Genomic DNA, 19,838 nt, shown 5'->3' with positions numbered 1-19,838 from the left:
AGGTCTATTATCTGGCGTCTATAAGGAACTTAAACAAATTTACAAGAAAAAAAACAAAAAAACATTTTTAAGTGGGCAAAGGACATGACCAGACACTTTTCAAAGGAAGACATACATACGGCCAACGAGCATATTTTAAAAAGTTCAATATCACTGATCATCAGAGAAATGCAAATCAAAACCACAATGAGATACCATCTCACACCAGTCAGAATGGCTATTATTAAAAAGCCAAAAAATAACAGATGCTGGCAAGGTTGTGGAGAAAAGGGAATGCTTATACACTGCTGGTGGGAGTACAAATTGGTTCAACCATTGTGGAAAGCAGTGTGGCAATTCCTCCAAGAGCTGAAAACAGAACTACCACTTGACACAGCAATCCCACTACTGGGTATATACCCAAAGGAATATAAACCGTTCTGTCATAAACACACATGCACACATATGTCCACTGCAGCAACATTCACATTGCCAAAGATATGGAATCAACCTAAATTCCCATCAATGGTAGACTGGATGAAGAAAATGTGGTAGATATACATCATGGAATAATATGCAGACATAAAAAAGGAGATCGTGTCCTTTGCAGGGACATGGATGGAGCTGGAAGACATTTTCCTTAGCAAACACAGGAACAGAAAACCAAATACCGCATATTCTCACTTATAAGGGGTAGCTAAATGATGAGAGAACGGACACAAAGAGGGCAACAGCAGATACAAAGAGGGGAACAGTGGACACAAAGAGGGGAACAGCGGATACAGAAGGGGGAAGATCAGACACAAAGAGGGGAACAGCAGACACAAAGAGGGGAACAGCAGACACAAAGAGGGGCCTACTTAAGGGTGAAGGTTGGGAGGAGGTAGAGGAGCAGAAAGTATAACTATTGGGTACTAAATTTAGTACCTAGGTCACATAAATATGTACAACAAATTCCTCTGACATGAGTTTATGATATAACAAACCTGCACATGTACCCCTGAAAATAAAAGTTAAAAAATAAAAATAAAACTTACTCCTTAATGAGGATAATGTTGCCACTGGCAGGGAAAGTGTTAGGAACTAAAAGGGAGTTCTAGGTGCTAAAATGTTCTACAATTCATCAGGGTCTACATGGATGTGCTCAGTTTTTTGTTGTTTGTTCATTGTTTTGAGACATAGTCTCGCTCTGTCGCCCAGGCTGGAGTACAGTGTCATGATCTTGGCTCACTGCAAGCTCCGCCTCCTGGGTTCACACCATTCTCCTGTCTCAAACTCCCAAGTAGCTGGGACTACAGGCGCCCGACACCACGCCTGGCTAATTTTTTGTATTTGTAGTAGAGATGAAGTTTCACTGTGTTAGCCAGGATGCTCTCGATCTCCTGACCTCATGATCCACCCGCCTCGGCTCCCAAAGTGCTGGGATTACGGGCAACAGCCACCATGCCCAGCCTTTTAAAAATTCATTGAGGGGTACACTGATGTGTACTTTTCTGTGTTTGTTATATTTCAACACATCTTAAAGAGAACTCCTTTAAAACTTTTACTAAAGACATTTTTACTTCAGAATTTACAAAAGAACAAAAAATAAATTTAAATGCCCCATAATCTCACTACCCACGGCTGACTGCTGGGTTTTTTTTTGAGACCAAGTCTCACTCTTGTCCCCCAGTCTGGAGTGCAATGGTACGATCTCGGCTCACTGCAACCTCTGCCTCCTGGGTTCAAGTGATTCTCCTGCCTCAGGCTCCCGAGTAGCTGGGATTACAGGTGCACACCACCACGCCCAGCTAATTTTTTGTATTTTAAGTAGAGACAGGGTTTCACCATGTTGGCTACGCTGGTCTAGAACTCCTGACCTCAGGTGATCCACCCACCTCAGCCTCCCAAAGTGCTGGGATTACAGGCTGAGCCACCACGCCCAGCCGACTGCTGTGAATCATTTTAGAATCTAAGCTCCCACACTGGGAGGGAGAAAAGGCATAAAGGAGGAGGTGGTGTTGACTGTGTCAAATGCTGATAAGTCAAGACTTTTGGTAAGAGGAACAGACCATTGGATTTAACAACATGGAAGTCACTGTGAGCTGTTTTGACTAGAGCTGTTTTGATGGGATGATGGATGCAAAGGTCTGACTGCAGCTGACAGAAGGAAGAGTGAGGGATAAATTGGAGGTAGCAGATATAAAAGACCCTTGCAAGGATGTTGCCAAAATAAGTTGCAAGGAAATGGAACAATGGTATCAGTATCCTAATCTTTCTTTTTTTTGAGATGGAGTCTCGCTCTGTTGCCCAGGCTGGAGTGCAGTGGTGCAATCATGGTTCAATGCAACCTCCTCCTCACAGGTTCAAGCAATTCTCATGCCTCAGCCACCCGAGTAGCTGGGACTACGGGCACACGCCACCACACCCAGCTAATTTTTGCATTTTTAGTAGAGATGGGCTTTCACCAGGCTGGTCTCAAACTCCTGACCTCAGGTAATCCACCCACCTCAGTCTCCCAAAGTGCTGGGATTACAGCTGTGAGCCACTGCGCCCAGCCAAGTATCTTACCTCTTACGTACTACTATACACACAAACTAAACCTAAAAATTTACAAGTTAACCACCTTTATCAAAATCCTGAAAAACAGTACTTCCGTTGATACTTGTATTCCCTGGGAATAAAATAAACTTTCTTTTAACATGGCAAGTCAGATACCACCTTTATCAAAATTCTGATAAAACATTACTTCAGCTGATACTTGTATTCACTGGGAATAAAATAAACTTTATTTCAACATGGCAAGTGAGATACTCACATTCAAAGAGGGAAACACCTGTGAATCACTGTTGCAATCTAAATTTTCATTTTTTGTTGTCCAACAGTTGTCATTCTTCAAATAATGACAAAAGTCTTCATCAACACTAAGTTTATGTTTTTGGGACAGCTCCTATATAAGGTAAAATTCTATGTTATAATTTATTCCCACACTTCTTATCCTAGAATATATATAAAAGTTAATGTCTAAATAATACCAAAAGTTATATTCAGTTTGAAATACCTGGAAATATGAGGTAGAATAAAATACCAAATAAAAACTGTTTTGAATATAATTTTAATATAATTGAGATAATCATAATCTTTTAGCCATTCCAGTGTGTTCAGATACAGTAACACATGACACAAGCATACTCACAGTAAGAAAATTGACTAAGATACTACAAGGAAATAGTTCCCAGAGAAATAAAACATACTTTGTTCTGGGGCTACTTGTATTTTATCCCATGTGTAAGAGATTTTACAGAGAAAGAAAGCAGCATTCAACTACAAAAAAAGAGAAAGCAAACAGTAAGATACAGCAAAGGTAGCTGAGTGCAGAGGAGACGCTCATTTACACAACTACCTGAGGTTCCTGGCATCCTTGAAGGGATGAATGAACCAGGCTCCTTCATGGCAGCTCCCAGTCATCAAAAAAAGTGGAGTTGGCTCCCACAGACCAAATATGGGACAATTTGAGCCAAATAAATAAAAACAGTAATAGATTATAACCTATATAACAAAGTAAAAATCAACGAGTCCAACCTGATGACTGACAGGTAAGACAGATTGGTTAGGGGAGTAGAGGGAGTACATCCTTATAGTAGAATGTTAATAAATGAAGAAGAAAGTATGGAACTAGAAAATCACCATTCAGCAATCAGCATAGTAATGACTGACTCATCAGGCAAGAATCATGAAAGGATGCTAAAACAAGTGGCTGACGGTTTGATGAAAACTACAAGATATTTACATAGATTCAAAAGTATTTCCTCAAAAGTTGTTGTTAATAACAAAGAGAAAAGTAGTAACTTTGGAATGGAAAAATCTTGCAGACACCTCCTTGACCAACTGACCAAATTAACATCACCAAAAATGAGACAAATCAGTATTCTGTGGTGTTCCTGCCAAAAATATGTAACTTGAATCTGATCATGAGTAAACATCAGAAATATTCAAATTGAGGGGCATTTTGCAAAAATAAATGGTTCGTACACTTCAAAACTATCAATGCCATGACACACCAAAAAGGGGGGAAAATCCAGATTATCAGGAACTAGAAACAAAAACAAGGAAAGGAAATGAAATGTGAACCTGAATTGGTTCCTGTACGGGGGGTGGGGTGTGTGTGCAGGGGGGCCTGCTAAAAAAGACAATATTGGGCCGGGTGCGGTGGCTCACACTTGTAATCCCAGCACTTTGGGAGGCGGAGGCGGGTGGATCACCTGAGGTCAGGAGTTCAAGACCAGCCTAGGCAACATGGTGACACTCCATCTCTACTACAAATACAAAAATTAGCTGGGAGTGGTGGCACGTGCTTGTAATCCCAGCTTCTCAGGAGGATGAGGCAGGAGAATCACTTGAGCCCAGGAGGCGGAGGTTGCAGTGAGCTGAGATCCCGCCACTGCACTCCAGCCTGGGTGACAGAGCGAGACTCTGTCTCAAAAAAAAAAAAAAAGAAAAGAAAAAGACAATATTGGGACACTGGTGATTTTTTTTTTTTTTTTTTTTTGAAGACAAGGTCTCACTGTCTCCCACGCTGGAGTGCAGTGGTGCAATCACAGCACACTGCAACTTTGAACTCCCGGACTCAGGGGATCCTCTGGCCTGAGCCTCCCGAACAGCTGGGACTATAGGCACATGCCACTGTGCCTGGCTAATTTTTTAATTTTTTGTAGAGACAGGGTCTCACTTGTTGCCCAGGCTGGTCTTTAACTCCTGGGCTCAAGTAATCCTCTCACTTCAGCTTCCCAAAGTGCAGGAGTTACAGGAGTGAGCCACCCTGCCCCGCTGCGAAATTTTAATAAGGTTTATATATAATAGCATCATATCAGTGTTAAATTTGAATTCTATCATTATGCTGTGAAAAACATAAATGAGTATCTCTGTTCTTAGGAAATTTACACTGAAGTATTTAGTGTGAAGGTGCAAAATATTTAGAGATAAAGCCAAAAAGGCAGTGTTCAAGGAAAATGGCATGGTTCAATCCAAACAGAAATATAATACTAATGAAAATATAGAAAGCCAGCCACAATGGCTCACGTCTATAATCCCAGAGACTCTGGAGGCTACCTGAGGCAACCTGCCAGGAGGGTCGCTTAAGCCCAGGAGTTCAAGGCTGGAGGGAGCCATGATTGCACCACCGTACTCCAGCCTGGGTGACAGAGAGAGATCTCATATTTATATGTATATGCATATACATGTACAGGTATATGTACATATATATGTATATGTATAGGTATATGCATATATACATATATAATTTTTAAAAATAAAAATATGGAAACCCATATATTATTCAAGGTAGAAGCCAAACAGGTAACAGAGAATCTGAAAAGGAAACAATCCCAAGCAACCATCATGAGAATCATGAAGAGAAACATCTTGCTGAGAGCCCACTGCACATCCCAGGAGGCAGAAACCCAGGCTTCAGAGGCAGGTGCAGGAAAAGCCCTCCTCAGCACGGCCACTTTCTCCTTCTCTCTCAGTCTCCTCTGCCTTTCCCCAGATACCTCCTTTCTTCTCCTCACCTCCTTCTGCGATCTACTTGTGCTCACTAAATCTACTTGTACTCAATACAGTTCTCGGTTCCCTATAATTTTTTTAAAAGTGAAACATTTACACTTCTTTCGCAAATTAAGCATTTATTCGTATGTACAGCATCTTTATCAATGACTCCTACGAGCCTGAATTTAAACATTTACTAACATTTTTCATAACATACAAGGCAACTAAACGCTTGTAGTCTTCTCAGCACGTAACTTGGTTTATTGCCATAAGTCCCAAAATTAATCTGTGGCACTTCTAAAACTATAATCTCTATTTCTAGCCTCCTCACTTGATGAGCTAATAAATCTTTATACTCATAATTTTCCTTCATAGCTTTATATACGTTAAAAACTTGTGTTTTACTTACTTCCAGATTAGAATACTCATTGTGACAGGTATGATACTTCAAATGCCACATTATGGTAAACTTCACAGGCCCAGAACAATGGAATGACTTAACTGTTTAGAAAAAGAAAGTCTCGTTTTACATGAATAATACATACACTCTAATATAAACTTAAGGTTTTGAGAATGCAATTAAAAACAGGCTACTTTAATGTAACAATGAGTAAAACATTACCTAATTTCTCCAAAAAGTCAGTGTAAAATGAGACAGATAAAATTCATTAAATTGTTATAGTTAACCAAAAGCTGCTGTAATTCTGCTCATTTCATCTATAAGTCTAATATTAAATAAACTGAGTGGCCTGATATGCTAAGTCACTGCTTATTTCACTCTCAAACATTTTTCTCGCTTACATATTCATTCAAAATATACTGAGTGAGCCCCATCCTGCGTGCCAGGAAGAGCTACGACGGTAAACGAGAACAATGCCTGTCTCTGACTTAAGAGGTACTGGCGGAGAGTTTTAACAACTAAACAGGCACTTTCAGTAGTCGCAGAGGCTGTGACCTGTCAAGGCAGCACTGAGCAGGTCACCTATCATAGCCCAGGAGAGCATGAAGAATGGGTTCTGGGTAAGCTAGGTGGAGGAGGAGACCTGTAACTTGAAGGAAGAGCAGGAGTTAGCCAGGTGAAGACAAGGGTGGACCATACATGTAAATGCCCAGGCTGAGTGAAGGCATGGCATGAGTGTGACCCCTGAAAATAGTCTGCTATGCTTAGAACACAGGCTGGGGAAAGGAGAAAGAGTTGAAGCTGGAGAAGAGGTGCCGGGGAAAATTCATGAGGTCTTATGCTCTGCTGAGGAGTTTGGCCTTTCTTTCGAATGATCCAGGTAAGAGGGTGATATGAATAGGCCGACTGAAAAGCATTAAGTCTGGAGTTAAGGAGAGCTCTGCCAGGAACGTCCTCATGACATGGCAGCTGGCTTACCCCAGAGTGAGTGATTAGAAAGAGAGCAAAGATGCAGCCACAGTATCTTTTATAACTTAGCCTCAGAGGGGATGTGCCATTATTTCCACCATGCTCCATCAGTCACTCAGACTGATTTTAACTCTGATAAAATGTGTTAGAGGACTACACAAGATCATGAATAACAGGAAGCAAGGATCATTGGGAGTCATCTCAAAGGCTGATAATGATGAAGAGCAAAACCAAACTGAGACCAGAGATTCAAGTTCAAGAGACTGAGGCTGGTAGATTTTCTGGGGGCAGTACCCAAGGATGGAAGCTATATAGAGAAAGAGAAAGAGAAGTCTGCTTAGTGATACCCTGGAGCTTCTGGCTGAAGGGCAGTCTGCCCATGCGTGGGAAGCCCAACAATTCTCAGAGCTCGCACAGAGCTGGGAACTATTGGAGTTTCCACTAGCCAGATTGGAGAGGCCTCAGTAAATATACCAGGTATTTGGAAGACAAGCAGAAAGACCACACCACAGAAGTACTGCTAAGCTTGCCCTAGACAAAAGGCTACTGCAAAAGAACTTAACAAGAAAACTGGAAAGCATCAAACAGACCCACAAGGAACTTATATGTCTGCTAGAACAAAGCTGTTAAAGGACTACAACGTCCTCCAGCACTCGAGAATGTAAAATTCACGATCTTGACCGACCAAACAAACAAGAAGCCTGCTTGGATTTTGATTGGGATTAAACTGAATTTATAGATCAATCTGGGGAGAACTGACAGTATGATGTTTGCTACAGATTTTTCATAGATGCCCTTTCTCAGGTTGAGGAAGTTTCCTTCTACTTCTAACTTTCTTAGAGTTTCTATCATGAATGGGTGTTGAATTTTTTTCAAATGCTTTTTCTGTATACTTTGAGATGATCATATGGTACATGTCTTATATTCTGTTAATATGGTGAATTACATTGAGAGATTTTTTTAGCACAGGCTCCACATGACTTGAATGAGACAGCAGAAAAGAGGTTGCCTTTAAAAAGCCAGATATCTGATCTCCCAAATGGCATGGACATATATCCAAGGGACCAGTCCTTAGCTTTATAAGCACTGAAATCTGGCTCTGTGAAAACACAGATTCTCATCTCACCCTTTCCCGATGGCAGATGTATAAATGAGAATGCTCAATTACTCACTTCCAATGAACAGAAACTGTAAACTGGACTAGTAATGATCAACTCTTTCCCTTCAACATGCCTCCGTGGAGGCCCAATACGGATGAGAAGGTGATTTGGTGAGCACGGCACCAGAACAAAGAGGCTCAGGTGGATGCTATATCCACACCTGCCAGTCCCGTGTCATAGCTGTGGTCACGGTTCAAGGAAACCTCTCTCCCAACAATGCTGATGGACATGACCAGCATTTGCCTGACTAAACCCCAGTTTTATTATGCTCTTAAATCCCTCATGCTGTCCCATCCTTTCTTTAGATAAGTTAATAACAATGTCTTGATTGTAGTCTACCCATAGGTTGATCTCAGGCATTTATAATGATTTTTAAAAATCAAATTGTTTCAGTGGCTGACATTACTTTTTTTCCCCATATAACTTTTTGTCAGCACCAGACTGAGGTTCTTTTAAATCCTCTTTGTCTAGACTTTGAGACATGAATTCATTAAATAAACAGATGCCAAAATTTTTTTCTTACTCACCTTGGACTTCAGTTTCCTCTCACCAAGCTCTTATCACCTCTGATGATTGATATTACAGAGCTGCTTTAAACCACCTCTGCTTTCTAGCTGCTGGCTAGCCTGACTTCCCTCAGGAAAGACCCATAACAGGCAGAATCGCCCCCAACAAATGAGGAGAGCATGATCTGTTGCGTGAAAGAGGAAAGAGGCATGGCTTTGGATCCTGTAGAAGCCAGTTTGCTCTACCCAGCAAAAAACTGCTCCTTATCCTGAGACTTTAACTCTGGCAACCAATTTTCCTAGTTAGGTTACTGGAAACAATAAGAGGAATTGGGCCACAGTGAATATGATCCAATGTAAATCCAGTGAAATTCCTAAAAAACCTTGGTAGTTCTGGTATATCAGTACTGACACAGAAAAGACAGTCCCTACCTAATGAATATTTTAACTTTTATCAACCTTAAAACTCTAATGAAAATGTTATCCAGCAATTTTTACTTCTTACAAGGATATGTACATTTTGAAAATTTTCAAGGCCATAATGGGTTTATCATAATCATGACATTTCATATATTCATAAAAACAATTTATCCAGTTTTAAAAATCTGAGACTCAAAGTCAAATTTCACAAAAACCAAATGCTTTTTTGCTTATTAGACTTTAATTATAATTTTCATAAAATGATTCATATTACGTTTTCTGAAAGAGGATCAGAAAAATCCATTCTTGTGGGCCACGCACAGTGGCTCATGCCTGTAATCCCAGCACTTTGGGAGGCTGAGGTGGGTGGATTACCTGGGGTCAGCAGTTCAAGACCAGCCTGGCCAACACGGTGAAACCCCATCTCTACTAAAAATACAAAAATTAGCCGGGTGTGGTGGCGTTCAGCTGTAATCTCAGCTACTACGGAGGCTGAGGCAGGAGAATCACTTGAACCTGGGAGGCGGGGGTTGCAGTGAGCCAAGATCGTGCCATTGCACTCCAGCCTGGGTGACAGAGAAAGACTCCGTCTCAAGAAAAAAAAAAAGAAAAATCCATTATTGTATTTTGGGGTTTTTTTGTTTTGTTTTTTGTTTTTTTTGTGAGACAGAGTCTCACTGTTGCCCAGGCTGGAGTGCAGTGGCGTGATCTCGGCTCACCGCAAGATCCACCTCACGGGCTCATACCATTCTCCTGCCTCAGCCTCCCAAGTAGCTGGGACTACAGGCACCCGCCACCACGCCCGGCTAATTTTTTATATTTTTAGTAGAGATGGGGTTTCACCATGTTAGCCAGGATGGTCTCGATCTCCTGACCTCGTGATCTGCCTGCCTCGGCCTCCCAAAGTGCTGGGATTACAGGCGTGAGCCACCGCGCCCGGCCTCCATTATTGTAAAGAACCAAGTCCTGACTGAAACAAAACAAAACCTTAAAATGTTAGAACTACTTAAAAACAAAACATTTGCTTAGTTTATTATATATGTTATATTCATTTACATGAATGCATTTGTTTATATTACATGTTGTTTATATACATATATATATATAAGTATTTTATTATTCCTCTTCATTTGTTTTTGAGACAGAGTCTCACTGTGTCACCCAGGCTGGAGTGCAGTGGTGCGATCTCAGTTCACTGCAACCTCTGCCTCTCAGGTTCAAGTGATTTTCCTGCCTCAGCCTCCCAAGTAGCTGGGACTACAGGCGCCCACCACCACGCCCGGCTAACTTTTTTTGTATTTTTAATAGAGACGAGTTTTCACTATGTTGGCCAGGCTGGTCCTGAACTCCTGACCTTGTGATGTGCCCACCTTGGCCTCCCAAAGTGCCAGGATTACAGGCGTGAGCCACCGCCCCCAGTCTAGTATTTTATTGTTTCATTATACTTACCAGATAACTTGATATCTGTAGAGTTAAACATAGTTTTCCTAAATATCAAAGGTCCTGATTTCTAAGGTGAAAAACAAACACGGGAAGATCTTGTTAGAAAGTTTTTTTCGCAAGTGTTCTACCCCACAACATATAGAGTTCTAATCCTTGCACTCCTCTCTCTGACAAGAGTATTTTTTTAACGTAAATCTGATCACATCACTAACTTGCTTAAAACCTTGTCATGATTCTACTTCCTGCAGTTACCCTGAGGATCAGGAGAGCTCCGGCCTCTAGCAGACTTAGGGCCAGTGACACATACGAGGTAAAAGATGCTGCCATTGCAGGATTAGTACTGCTCAGACATGACATGAACTGCCAGCATTTGCATGCTGCTCTCCTGGTGTCAATTTGAATGTACTTTTGATAAGGAACTGTCCCCCTCTCCCAGCTCCAAGTCGTTATGGTTTACCATTGCAATTACAACAGACCAGAATTCATACTGTAGCCTACAGGATCCTGAATAATCAAGGCCCCACCCACCTCTCAACTTTCCAGTTCCTGAAAAGCATGATATTCTTTCCTGCCCTCAAGATTAGTGGTCAACCTGAAAAACTTACTTAAAAATCCTTCCTTTCACTCTTTGTTCATCTAGTTGGCTCCTTCTCACCCTTCAAAGCCCAGCTCAAAAGCCTGTTCTGCAGGAATTCTTCCACTGTGGCCCTTATCAGGCCAGGCCCTCCCTTATATAATCCCCAGCACCCTTTCTTCTTCACAACCTTTCCACAACTTAAATCAAATAATTAATTACTTGTTTAATGTCTTCTCTCCTCAAGAATAAAAATCCTGCAGTTAGAGACTATGTTAAATGTACAAGTGATTAGGAATTTTTTTAAAAAAAACACTGACAGGATAAGTGGTAACCCCTTCCCCCTGCCCAACACAGTTTCAACAACAACAATAAAATTCCCAACTTGCATCCCTCCTTTGAGCGCCACATCCAAATACCCAACTGCCTAAAGGACATGTACACTAGGGGATGTCCAACAGACAAGCCTGTTTTAAACCAGACACACTCCTCTCTGCTCACCAACTTTTCCTATGCCATCCACCTTGTTTGGAGGTGGTACCATCTACAGTCACCCAAGCCATGGCTCCTTATAGTTCCCCACTTCCATCACCCAATCCCCAAGGCATGCCTACTTTATCTCACAAACACTTATCAAATTCAGTTCTTCCTCTCCATCTCTGTCACCACTGCCCCAATTTAGGTTCTCTGCATTTCCTGCCTAATTTCCACAATAGCTTAACTGGTACTTCTACCTCCAGATCTGATCCTATAATTCATCTTTAGATAGCAGCCATAGTGATTAGCATTATGTCTAAGATCTTTCAATGGCTCCCTCATTCACATCCTAAAGTAGCTACTGGGAGTCTGGAGGCCTAATCCAACCTATAAATAGGATTGATTGAGTCCACAAGAGGCCTTTTTTAAACTTTTTAATTGACATAATAAAAATATGGACTCCAGTTTCACTTAAAAAAGCAAGGAGCTGGCCGGGCGCGGTGGCTCAAGCCTGTAATCCCAGCACTGTGGGAGGCCGAGACGGGCGGATCACGAGTTCAGGAGATCGAGACCATCCTGGCTAACACGGTGAAACCCCGTCTCTACTAAAATACAAAAAAAATTAGCCGGGCGAGGTGGCGGGCGCCTGTACTCCCAGCTACTCGGGAGGCTGAGGCAGGAGAATGGCGTAAACCCGGGAGGCGGGGCTTGCAGTGAGCTGAGATCCGGCCACTGCACTCCAGCCTGGGCAACAGAGCCAGACTCCGTCTCAAAAAAAAAAAACAAACAAACAAAAAAAAACAAACAAAGAGCTGTGGCAATTCTGTGCCCACTCTGTTAAGAGTGTATGCATAGAGTAAGCTGAAGCCAAATGGCACTTGCCCTCTTCAGAATGGGCATGCAATCTGTAGTCCACAACATTCCTCACTACCCCCTCCAGTCCTGAACCTAGCTCACTGTACTCAATGACATGACTTGCCTTGGCCAACACACGTCCTTGAGTTTGAGGCTTCTGGCCTCAGGCTCAAGGCCAAGCTCAGGCATGGAAGGCTTGTGGTGACCTAAGTCCCCTCTAACAACCCTGCCAGAAACTTGATGTAGCAGAAACACCACTAATTTCCTGCACTGCTGCTGCACTGCTCCCCTCCTCTTCTTCATCAAGGTAGTACTTATTCATCTTTCAAGACTGAGGCAGGTCTCTCCTCCAGGAAGCAGGGTTAGGTGACCCTCTTGGTGCTCCAGTAATATCTCAAGTATACCACAGTGTATATGACTATCTACTCATAAATCTGTTATTCCTATTACTGTATGAGCATCTTGGGAGAAGGGGCTATGGCTAAAACTTATCTTTGCAACAGCAATGACCAGTCTAACATATGACACACGGTGGTGCTTCAATGATTTGCTCCCTTGTACACTCAAAAGAACCATTTCTTGGCCAGGTGTAGTGGCTCATGCCTGTAATCCCAATACTTTGGGAGGCTGAGGCAGGAGGATGGCTTGAGGTCAGGAGTTCAAGACCAGCCTTGACAATATAGTGAGACTCCCCCCACCTCTACAAAAAATTTAAAAATTAGTTGGGTGTATGGCATGTGCCTACAAGCCCTTGCTACTCGGGAGGCTGAGGCTAGAGCACTGCTTGAGCCCAGGAGTTTGAGGCTGCAGTGAGCTCTGACTGTGCCACTGCACTCCAGCCTAGGTAACAGAGCAAGACTCTGTCCCAAACATACAAACAAAAACAAAGAAACAAAATTTCTTGATAAATCTGCAGTACAAATGAAAGAAAGCCCCACTCTCCTTTCCTGTTTCTGACAACCTGAAATGAGGAAAATAATAAGTCCACTCTCGGGAGAGAAGCGCTTTTAGACTTCTAGTGGCCCAGGGTCGCACAGGAGTAAAATGAGCCCAAAGATCATGCAGCACTCAAGGAGCAAACTTCTATTCCTCATACAGGAAGAAGTACACTTGGCAAAGATCTTTGCAGGTATGTTCAAAGTACACTTGGCAAAGATCTATACAGATATGTTCAAGTAATCTAACAACACGCATGCGGCTGAGTCACTTCCAATATAGTTATATTGACTATTCACTATCGTCACAGCAGGAAGCCATGAGAGTAGTTCCCTGAGTTCTACTTTTTCCCGTCCAGGAAATTAAATAATGGAGATGTGCAGACTATATAACTGGCACACAAATTAGGTCACCAATCCAGAAGAATCCTGGAGGAAATGGCCGCAATAGGTCTTAATATACCTATGAAATATACACGCTGGGTATATTTCTGGGTATAAGAAATATACCCAGCGTGTTCCTCTGAATAGCTTTGCTGTTGTGGGAAGTATTTGTAGTCTTTGGAACTACTTTCTTTTTCTGGTTAAGGAAATCAAAATATAAGTCCATGCATGTGGAAAATACCCATCCCAAACAGTGCTGGATTGGTCATCTGACCCCAGAGAAGCCGGAGATAATGCCTCTTCCAGACTTCCTGTCTCTCTTTTGCAAGACTTTCCATAATTCTGCCCCTGTATCTCTCCCACATCATCTCCTCTAATTACTGGATGCCAAGTTTTCTAATAGCCTGCCTTGGAAAGAAGAGTTTCCGCCCACTCATGCCTCCAGATTCGCCTTTCAAGCACTCCCTAATAACTAGTCCCGCCCCACCTACACACACACACACACACACACACACACACACACACACACACACACACACACACACCCGGAACTGTGATAGGAACTGTAGAGAAATTCAGGAACTCAAGAAGAGAGAAAGAGAGAGAGGGTGACTACTGCACGTTTCCTCCTCATTTAAATTTTTTTTTTTTTTAAAGGAAGCGGCAGACGCGCTAAGTTTATGCAGAAACTGAAGCGCTGGCAAGTCCTCCCTGCGGCCTCAGGGGTGTGGCCCACTGTGGCTGCATCCGGACAGGAAGAGTCGAATCCCAAAGATGCTGCTAGATGTGCAGAGATTCCTGATCCAGCCAAAACATGTCAGAGCAAAATGACGGCCACGGCGTCGGGAATGGTGACCTTCAGTAACAGTCCGAGCGCTCGGACCGGAGGGCCGTCCCATGCGCAATTCTGACGGCTTTTCCCTGCAGCCTAGGTCGGGCCGGAGGAGGGGCCGCTCCCGGCTCCCCGCTCGTAACAGACAAAAGGCTCCGGGAGGGTATCAGGGGACCCGGTGCTGACCCGGCAGAGGCCAGGTGAACAAGCCCGGGGTCCAGCGAAGCCCCGCAACAGCCCTGAGGGCCCGAGACGTGCCACGCCTCGGTCCCGACACTCCACTTACGTCGTTGACTGTCTCTAACCAGAGCCCCAGCTCAGGGACCGCGCGCACAGCCGCCGGGGCCCAGCACAGAAGGCAGAGGGCGACGCGCAGCAGCGGGACCCGGGCGGGAAGGCAGCGGAGGCGGCGGCACGGCAGGGGCCCCGCTACGGCGCGGCAGGCGGCGACCATCTTGACCCGGAAGCTGCACCTGGCGCTCCGAGACGCCTGCCACACCCGCACCTGGTGCAGCACCGCCCCAGGCAGGCGGGTCCGAATCCGGGACGCGGGGCTTGGACTCGGGTGTGGAGGAGGGGCTTGGGCCTGGGCGGAGAGGCGCGGTGCAGTTCTGGCAAACCGGGCCAGGACCGGGAGGCAGGGCTTAGGGCTCTGAGCCGGGCCCAAGCGTGCAGCTGGGGGAAGCCTGCAAGGCAGAGATAGGAGCCAGGACGTGGAGTTGGCGCCGAGACGTGGAGGCAGGGCTCAGGGCCTGGCGTGAGCGTGAAGATGGAGGCGGAGCCAGAGGGTGGAAGGGAGGGCTGGCAGCCGGAGCGCGGAGGCGGGGCCGGGTAGGGAGGTGCCTCCGGAGTGTGGAGACAAGGCGGGGCTCGGGATGATCGGGGCGGGGCAGGGTGGAGGCAGGAGGGGAGGCTCGGGACCAGGTGGAGTGACGAGACAGAGCGGGGATGTAGGCGGGGCTCGGGCGTGTGAAGGCGGGGTGGGAGGCAGGGCTCGGGAGAGTGGAAAGCGGGGCGCGGTGGGAGGTGGGGCTCGGGGCCAGGCTGGGTGTGGGGACAGGGCGGGGTTGGAGGCGGGCTCCGGACTGGGGAGGCGGGGCGGGGCTCGGTACCAGGCCGGAGTGCTGAGACAGGGTGCCGCAGGAAGGAAGAGCTTGGGGCCAGGCCGAGCGTGGAGGCGGGGCCGTGTGGAGGCGTGGCGTGGGACAAGGCAGGAATTTGGAGGCAAGACTGGGCGGGGAGGCGGAGCCTGAGCATAAAAGCCGGGCTGGTCAAGGAGATGGGGTCGGAGTGGGGAGGTGGAGTTGAGGACCAGGCGGTAGTGTGGAGACGGGGCCGGACGAGGAGAAGGGCTTGGGGTTAGGCCGTAGTGGGGAGGCCAGGTTGGGCGAGGAAGCAGGGCTTAGAGCAAGCCCTAGTTCGGAGACTGGACTGGGCGGGGAGGCGTGTCCTAAATGTGGAGGCATGGCCTGAGTGAGGAGACGGGGGCCTGAATGGGGAGACGGGACCTGTCTGGTAGATGAGGCAGGGTGGGGAGGCGGGGCTGGGTTGGGGAGGTGGAGCCGGAATGGGGAGGCGGGGCTCGCCACCAGCGAGTGCAAGTGTCAAGGTCTTGAACTCGAATGCCTAGTAAGTGCTAAGGTTGGAGTGCAGTCTAGAGTTCTTTTGCCCGGGGTGTCTCCATTTCTTGCATTCTCTACACTTGCCCCTGCCTCGACCCTCTCAGCTCTATGGAAACCGTTCTTTAAATTTAGGGAATGTGCCAGGAAAGTGCTTTGAGGCCAAGGCCGGTTGAACACAAGGCATTGTGTTGTGAAGGTTAACGTTAATAGGACAGTTAATACTTTTCAGAACAAATAGTTACCTGACTGCTTAAAGCTCGGAGGGGTCAGGGCTTGGATCCGTCTTATTGTGTACCTTGCCTTGCATTTTCGACTGTAAGCTGAATACATGTTTTGCTGTCAAAGAGAATTAGTTCATTCATTATCAAATGTAAATAATATCCAACAGGGGAATAGAATCCTGTGCTAATATTGTTATTAACGTAGAATAAGATCGATTTATATAGTCAAAAGACCTTGGCTGCTTTACCAGTCATCAGTAATAATTGAGGACCTACTATATACACTAGAGATCGCATGTGCATCTTCCCAGCAAGCAATGTGATCAGTTCTGTTTAGGTCAGAATAACAGTGTAACAGGACAACAGGGGAACATCCACCAGAGATTTAGGAAGTGAGTCAGGGACAGAAGGAGAGAACAATACATGAAATTTAAGTTCTACAAGAAGAGTTAAGGGTGAGTTACCGGTGGGAGTGAGGGTTAAGTCTGAAGTTGTTTTAGTTATGAGAGAAATGGAGGAATGGAAAGATCTTCCAGATGACTGGATGTTGGTGTGAAACAGGGAGTGGCAAAGCTGGGAATATTTAAGCAGTACGGAAAATACAGGCATTCCTAAATTAAGTTAGGCAGATGGCCCCTTTAGTGTAAGAACACTGGAGAGGCAATGATGGTTGTTTTTTTTTTTTTTTTTTTTTTTTTTTTTTTTTTTTTTGAGACGGAGTCTCGCTCTGTTGCCCAGGCTGGAGTGCAGTGGCACCAACTCGGCTCACTGCAAGCTTCGCCTCCCGGGTTCAGGCCATTCTCCTGCCTCCGCCTCCAGAGTAGCTGGGACTACAGGCACCCGCCACCACGCCCGGCTAAATTTTTTACATTTTTTAGTAGAGACTGGGTTTCACCGTGTTAACCAGGATGGTCTCGATCTCCTGACCTCATGATCTGCCCGCGTCGGCCTCCCAAAGTGCTGGGATTACGGGCGTGAGCCACAGTGCCCGGCCGGTTTTTAAGTAAGGTTGAGCTAATCAGAAAGATCACGTTGGTTGTCAAATTGGGAAACAAGAGCATAGGAGAGCCAGGGTGACACCATTTTAAGAATAACTCCATCTTAAAACTAGTAAGGCACATTCTTGCCAGTCACTACCCATGGTCGTAAGATCTTTACGGCGGTCGGGCACACCTGTAATCCCAGCACTTTGGGAGGTCAAGGCAGGCGGATAGTTCGAGCTCAGGAGTTCGAGACCAGCCTGGACAACGTGGCGAAATCCTGTCTCTACACAAAATACAAAAAATTAGCCAGGTGTGTTTGCATGCCTGTGGTCCTGGCTACTCAGAGAAACTGAAGTGGGAGGATCACTTGGGCCTGGGAGGCGGAAGTTGCGGTGAGCCCTGCACTGCAGCCTGTGTGACAGAGCAGACCCTGTCACAAACAAAAAAAAAAAAAAAGAGAAAGCAAGAAAAGGAAAAAAAAAAAAAAAGGAAAATGAGGAAGGTTAGAATGAACCCTATAATACTGGCTTGCAACTGAAGGTATCAGTGTGAACTCATTTTTAAAATTTAGATTTATAAATAGATGTAAATTGTGTGTGTGTGTGTGTGTGTGTATTTATATTTTCTTGCACTGATTCCCAGGAGGACCTAGAAGCAGCGACACCCCAGTAGTAATTGGTACATCTAGCACCAGATCTTGCTTATAAATATCATTCTCCACTAAAATAAACCAGGGATCCTTGGAGAAGTGACTGAACCCAGGAATGGAATAGAGAAATTCATGATGAACTTGAGAATCTTGTTTTGCCAGAAAGTAAGGAAGTGGGTAAAAAATTATGAGGACATGTCAAGAAGGCATAGGAGCCAGTTTGAAGGAGCTGCCTCCCACTGACCAGATCTGGGACAATTTGGTCACCAAAATGATAGTAGTGGATTGTAACTCATTGACTCAAATAAGAATCCATGAGTCTATACTAACATAAATGAATACATGATTACATAAATAGGAAAGAAAGTCACTTTCTTACAGTTGGAAAACTAATAAATGCAGAAGGAATAACAAATTTAAAATATCACCATTTGGCAACTATCACAATTAAAATTGGTTCAGAAAGAATCATCAATTCTGTTCTAAAGTTAGTTGGCAAAAGCTTCATGAGGAAATATCTTCCCAAAATTACTTATTAATTTAAAAGAGAAAAACAGTAATTGTACAGTGGAGATACCTGGCAGACACCAACTTAATGATCAAGGTTAATCCCACAAGGATGGGATCAAGGTTAATCCCACAAGGATACACAAACAGACATGATGTGTATCATGATTTAACTGAAAAGAAACAGTATCACTTCTGTGATATTCCTGCCAAAAATGCATGCCCAAAATGCAAAAATGCATCTAATCAAGGTATTCAAGGAAATGAGGAAAAGATTCACATACTTAAATCTAATCACAAGGAAACATTAGACAAACCCAAATTGAGAGACATTCTACAAAGTAACTAACTAGCTGGTATACTTTACCAAAAAATATATATATATACATATATATATATATGCGCCACGATCATGAAACAGCTGAGGAACAGTTAGAGGTTAAAGGAGACCCAAGGGACATGATAACTAAATGTGACATATAGGCCTAGCAATCTGGAGCCTACAGCAGAAAGATTGATTTTGCTGTAAAAATTCTTTAGACATGGTCGAGCGCGGTGGCTCACGCCTGTAATCCCAGCACTTTGGGAGGCCGAGGCGGGTGGATCACCTGAGGTCAGGAGTTCGAGACCAGCCTGACCAACATGGAGAAACCCCGTCTCTACTAAAAATACAAAATTAGCTGGGCGTGGTGGCACATGCCTATAATCCCAGCTACTAGGGAGGCTGAGGCAGGAGAATTGCTTGAACCTGGGAGGTGGAGGTTGCGGTGAGCTGAGATCATGCCATTGCACTCCAGCCTGGGCAACAAGCGTGAAACTCTGTCTCAAAAAAAAAAAAAAAAATTATTTAGACAATTGGTGAAATTTGAACAAGGACATTAAATAAGAAAATGGTATTGTCAATGTGAATTTCCTGAATGTGAACACAGCACCGTTATCACACTAAGAGAATGTCTCTTTTTCTAGAGAAAAGCACACTAAAGTATTTAAAGGTAAATGGGCAACACATCTGAACTTACTCTTCGGTGGTTACAAAAAACTTTTTATATATTATATATATAAGGTTTATATATGTATAACATGTATATTATCTATTAAGATAATCTAATAAAACTAATTTGAATGAAGAGTATGCAGGAGTTCTTTGTATTCTTCTTGCAACTTTTCTTTGAGTCTGAAATCATTTCTTTTTTTTTTTTTTTTTTTTTTTGAGACGGAGTCTTGCTTTGTTGCCCAGGCTGGAGTGCAGTGGCCGGATCTCAGCTCACTGCAGTGGCCGGATCTCAGCTCACTGCAAGCTCCGCCTCCCGGGTTCCCGCCATTCTCCTGCCTCAGCCTCCCGAGTAGCTGGGACTACAGGCGCCCACCACCTCGCCCGGCTAGTTTTTTGTATTTTTAG

At 44.4% G+C, this 19,838-nt stretch overlaps 1 protein-coding gene across 5 annotated transcripts in view; it reads right to left on the bottom strand.

Moving 5' to 3' along the window:
- Positions 1-15,189, bottom strand: part of TMEM87B (transmembrane protein 87B) — a 63,219-nt gene extending 48,030 nt beyond the window's left edge. For 3 of the 5 annotated variants that reach the window (XM_077959006.1, XM_028832306.2, XM_077959007.1), the window contains exons 1-4: positions 14,744-15,189; positions 10,407-10,467; positions 5,912-6,003; positions 2,777-2,908 (exon numbers count right to left, since the gene is read on the bottom strand). In XM_077959006.1, coding sequence (XP_077815132.1) covers positions 2,777-2,908; positions 5,912-6,003; positions 10,407-10,467; positions 14,744-14,911 — 453 coding nt within the window. In that variant the 5' untranslated portion in view covers positions 14,912-15,189. The remainder of the gene's footprint in view (positions 1-2,776; positions 2,909-5,911; positions 6,004-10,406; positions 10,468-14,743) is intronic. The other 2 variants (XM_077959009.1, XM_077959008.1) reach the window with 2 other exon arrangements.
- Positions 15,190-19,838: the final 4,649 nt, after the last annotated feature.

Source organism: Macaca mulatta, chromosome 13 (genome assembly GCF_049350105.2).
Source record: "Macaca mulatta isolate MMU2019108-1 chromosome 13, T2T-MMU8v2.0, whole genome shotgun sequence".
NCBI classification, from domain to species: Eukaryota; Metazoa; Chordata; class Mammalia; order Primates; family Cercopithecidae; genus Macaca; species Macaca mulatta.
This window is presented reverse-complemented; position numbering and strand designations above follow the sequence as displayed.